The sequence below is a fragment of the Chiloscyllium plagiosum genome, chromosome 17 (assembly GCF_004010195.1).
Source record: "Chiloscyllium plagiosum isolate BGI_BamShark_2017 chromosome 17, ASM401019v2, whole genome shotgun sequence".
In the NCBI taxonomy this organism is placed as follows: domain Eukaryota; kingdom Metazoa; phylum Chordata; class Chondrichthyes; order Orectolobiformes; family Hemiscylliidae; genus Chiloscyllium; species Chiloscyllium plagiosum.
In genome coordinates this window covers 52,844,990-52,849,166 of record NC_057726.1, presented here as the reverse complement: position 1 = coordinate 52,849,166, position 4,177 = coordinate 52,844,990, and the positions used below count along the sequence as shown (strand labels likewise).

Here is a 4,177-nt window from a genome sequence, read left to right as displayed (position 1 = left end):
GTCAGTTCTCGTAGGGCGGTTGCCAACAACCCACGCTCGGCGGTTAAACGTAACCCGGAGCAGACTCTACCGAACTGGGGACTTTCCCAGCTTATATACTCTTTCGAGATCTAAACATTCATGCGAACAACAGGGCAAGACTCTTTACGAGTTTCAGCTGGAACCAATTAAGCTTGCAACATCCTGTTTGACAGTGTCTGTTCCTTATCAAGGCTGGTAGCATAAACACCATAAGCAACACATTCCATTCCGGCAACATATTCATGCGAACAACAGGGCAAGACTAAGCAACACCTTCCATTCCGGTAACATATTCATGCGAACAACAGGGCAAGACTAAGCAACACATTCCATTCCGGTTACATACAGATAATAAGATCCACACATGTATTGGGAAATAATTTTAACCCTTTCACCACAGTTACAGATCTCCACATTTAGTGGGGAGGGTGTGGAAGACAGCATCTGTAGGCAGATTATGGAAATCTGCAGGACAAGTAGGGTTGCGATTTCAATCACCCTCAGGGAGGCTAGGAAAGAAAAGTAGAATATGGGGCATGGAAGGTGAGAAATTCCTGCAAAAAAGTGGGCAAGAGAACTTTCTGGAGCAGTACATTTCCAGTCCTACTAGGGAGGACCCTGTGCTGGATCTGGTCCTAGTAAGAGGCATCCAAGTGGACAAGTGTAAGGATAAGGCAAATGGCAGTCAGCATAACTTTGTCAAGGGCAGCTGACAAAAGATTTATTGGAATGATACCAAGAATGAAGGATTCTAGATATAAGGAAAGAAAAAAGACATTGAACTACTTCTCATTGGAGCAGAGAAGTTCAAGAGGTGATCTTATTCAAAATTATGAACATGAGGGGATTCTGAGAGACAGGATCTGCATTCATTTGGAAAATGATTGATTCAGGATGGCTTTGTCCGTGGGATATTCTCTCAAATTTGATTGAGTTTTTGAAGAGATGACCAAGATTAATAGATGAGGGCAATGAAATAAGCATTGTCCACATGGACTTAAGCAAGGCCTTTGACAAGATACTGCATGGTAGACTGGTTAGATCACATGGGATCCAGGGAGAGCTAGCCAACAGGATATAAAATTGGCTCGACAGTAGGAGACAGAGGGTGGTGGATTTATTTCCCCAAGTTCCTTAGCTTTCAGTCTGGAGGCCTGTGACCAGCGGCGTACTGCAAGGACCAGTCAGTGCTGTACAACAGGATCTTCAACTATTGGGCCTTTGGGCTGAGGAATGGCAGATGGGAGTTTAATTCAGATAAATGTGAGGTGTGGAATTTTGATAAGACAAACAGGACAGGACTTATAAAGTTAATGGCACAGACCTGGGCATGTTGTCAAACCCTGGGGTGCAGATACATAGTTCCTTGAAAGTGGTGTCACAAGTAAACAGCGAGCTCTGCCTTCATCAGAGGGCTGAGTACAGGACTTGGGACGTCATGTTACAGTTATACAAGATATTGGGAATATTGCGTACAATTCAGGCTACCCTGCCACAGGAAGGATATTATTAAATTGGAAAGGATGCAAAAAAAGATTTACAGGGATGTTACCGAGACTTGAAGGCTTGAGTTATAACGAGAGGCTTGATAGGCTAGCACTTTTTCCCTGGAGCATAGGAGGCTGAGGGATGACCTTATAGAGGTTTATAAAATCATGAGGAGGATTGATAAAGTGACCAGCCATACTAGGGAAGTCCAAAACTAGAGGAAATAGATTTAAGGTGAGAGGTGAAAGATTTGAAAGGGACCTGAGGGGCACCTTTCTCACACGGGAGGTGATGAATATATGTAATGAGATGCCAGAGGAAGTGGTAGAGGCAAGTACAATTACAACAGTTAAAAGACATTTGGACAGGTACATGAGTAGGAAAGATTTAAGAGGAATACAGGCCAAATACAGGCAAATGGGACTGGTTCAGTTGAGGAAACCTGTTCTGCATTGATGATTTGGCCTGTTTCTGTGCCTCTATGTTTTCTTTGGCATTTAGTTCTTTGGTCCATGCTTGGATATGCACTATAACAAGATCTGAAACTGAGTGGCCTTGCTAGAATCAAAATTGAGTATTGGTGAGCAGTTTTTTGCCAGGTCAAGTGCCACTGAATAGCATGACTGACAACATACTACCAATACTTTTTGTTTATACACCCAACTAAATCAGCTTTATACTGTAAACCTTGGTCATTAACAAAAGAAACTATGATCAAAACAAAGAAACACTTGGACCAACATTGCTACCTTATTTTGTCAATCATCATCCAAAACTGGTATTGTTTCATTAACCCTGAAATTCTCTACTTATGCAAAAGCATCTACAATTGTCTCTTAGACACAAGTATTATTTGATTGAACAACAACTAAATGTCTACGACAGTACTGATTGTTTAAAATCTTTTATTCAATTCTTAAAATTATGGCTCTACTTTAACGCAGTCTGAAATTCAGGATCAACTTCATCAATCCCATTCATTACTTTGAAAACTCGTATGAGCTCATGTCAAAGCTCATTCATTCCCCAGTATAAAAAAACTATGCAGTTGTAAGTACAGTGTTAAGGAAACTCGACACAGCTCCACACCTGCATAAGATTTAGATAAATGGTGTTCACCATGACGGAGATATTGCCATCAAGCCAAAAAGATGTTCCATCAGACTAACCAGTAAATGATTTGTATGTGAATTTCAGCACCAATGCCAAGCCACTTATGTAGGCATATGTCCAAAATACTGACAATTCATATCAACAGTATATCGTCATAGTTGTTCATAACAAGCAAGGTACATCAAAACCAGACCCAACCGTTTGCAAACCTTGCAACCATGTCCAGTATTAGATGTGACCCTGTAGTTGAACATCATTTGTTATTAGGACTGGTCAGTCAGGCCAGAAGCATGTGCATTTGTGTGACTGGAAGCTATACTCATTAATGGAGAGGTGGTATCATAGTGGTAATATCTCAGGGCTAGTAATACAGAACCCCAGTTTAATATTCTGGGGACAGGAGCTTGAATCCCACACAGTAGATGGGAGAAAACTGAATTCAATGGAAGTCTGGAAGAAAAGCTGGCCCAATGGTGACCATGCAACCATTGTCAATCATGGTAAATCAAATGGCAAATAAGACAGATTGACCAGTTCAAATCTTCTTCAGCATTTAACATGAAAATGAAAAAAAATCCAGAAATAAAACTAGTGAAATTAAGCAGAATTACATATGCTCTGAAATGGGCACTTATACTTTTGAGTAAGTAATATCAATTGCCTACCTTGATGATCCAGTCTCATTAGCAGAGCTGTTAGTCAAACCAGTCACTGCAGTCAAAGTGCTTACACTGCTTCCCGGTGACACAGAGATCTGTCCACAATAAAATATTCAGTTTAACCAGCACAGAGGGACAAGTACAGTCAGCTAAACCACAGTAAACTTAAACACTTTGTGAACTGACTTCTTAGCTGCTTTGGTAGTTTCTTGACATTCAGCACATTAGAACCTGGCCATTGTACCTGTCAGGCAGGAAAGAGATAGTCGTGTGAGGGAACCTTGGTTGACGAGGGAGGTTGAATGTCTTGTAAAGAGGAAGGAGGCGGCTTACATAAGATTGAGGAAACAAGGTTCAGACAGAGCGTTGGAGGGATACAGGATAGCCAGAAGGGAGCTGAAGAAAGGGATTAGGAGAGCTAAGAGTGGGCTTGAAAAATCTTTGGCGGATAGGATCAAGGATAACCCCAAGGCCTTTTATGCGTATGTGAGAAATGACGAGAATGAGGGTAGATCCGATCAAGGACAGTAGTGGGAGACTGTGTGTTGAGTCTGAAGAGATAGGAGAGGTCTTGAATGAGTACTTTTCTTCAGTATTTACAATAATTGTAAATTGTAAATTTATCGTATTGTTGAAGAGGAGAGTGTGAAACGGACTGGCAAGCTAGAAGAGATACTTGTTAGGAAGGAAGATGTGTTGGGCATTTTGAACAACTTGAGGATAGACAAGTCCCCTGGGCCTGACAGGATATATCTTAGGATTATGTGAAAAGCAAGAGAGGAAATTGCAGAGTCGTTGGCAATGATCTTTTCATCTTCACTGTCAACGGGGGTGGTACCAGGGGACTGGAAAGTGGCGAATGTTGTGCCCCTGTTCAAAAAAGGGAATAGGGATAA

At 41.5% G+C, this 4,177-nt stretch overlaps 1 protein-coding gene across 4 annotated transcripts in view; it reads right to left on the bottom strand.

Annotated features, from left to right (window-relative positions):
• Nucleotides 1–4,177, bottom strand: part of edc4 (enhancer of mRNA decapping 4) — a 115,347-nt gene that overhangs the window by 57,871 nt on the left and 53,299 nt on the right. For all 4 annotated transcript variants that reach the window (XM_043707093.1, XM_043707095.1, XM_043707094.1 and 1 more), the window contains exon 16: nt 3,288–3,376. In XM_043707093.1, coding sequence (XP_043563028.1) covers nt 3,288–3,376 — 89 coding nt within the window. The remainder of the gene's footprint in view (nt 1–3,287; nt 3,377–4,177) is intronic.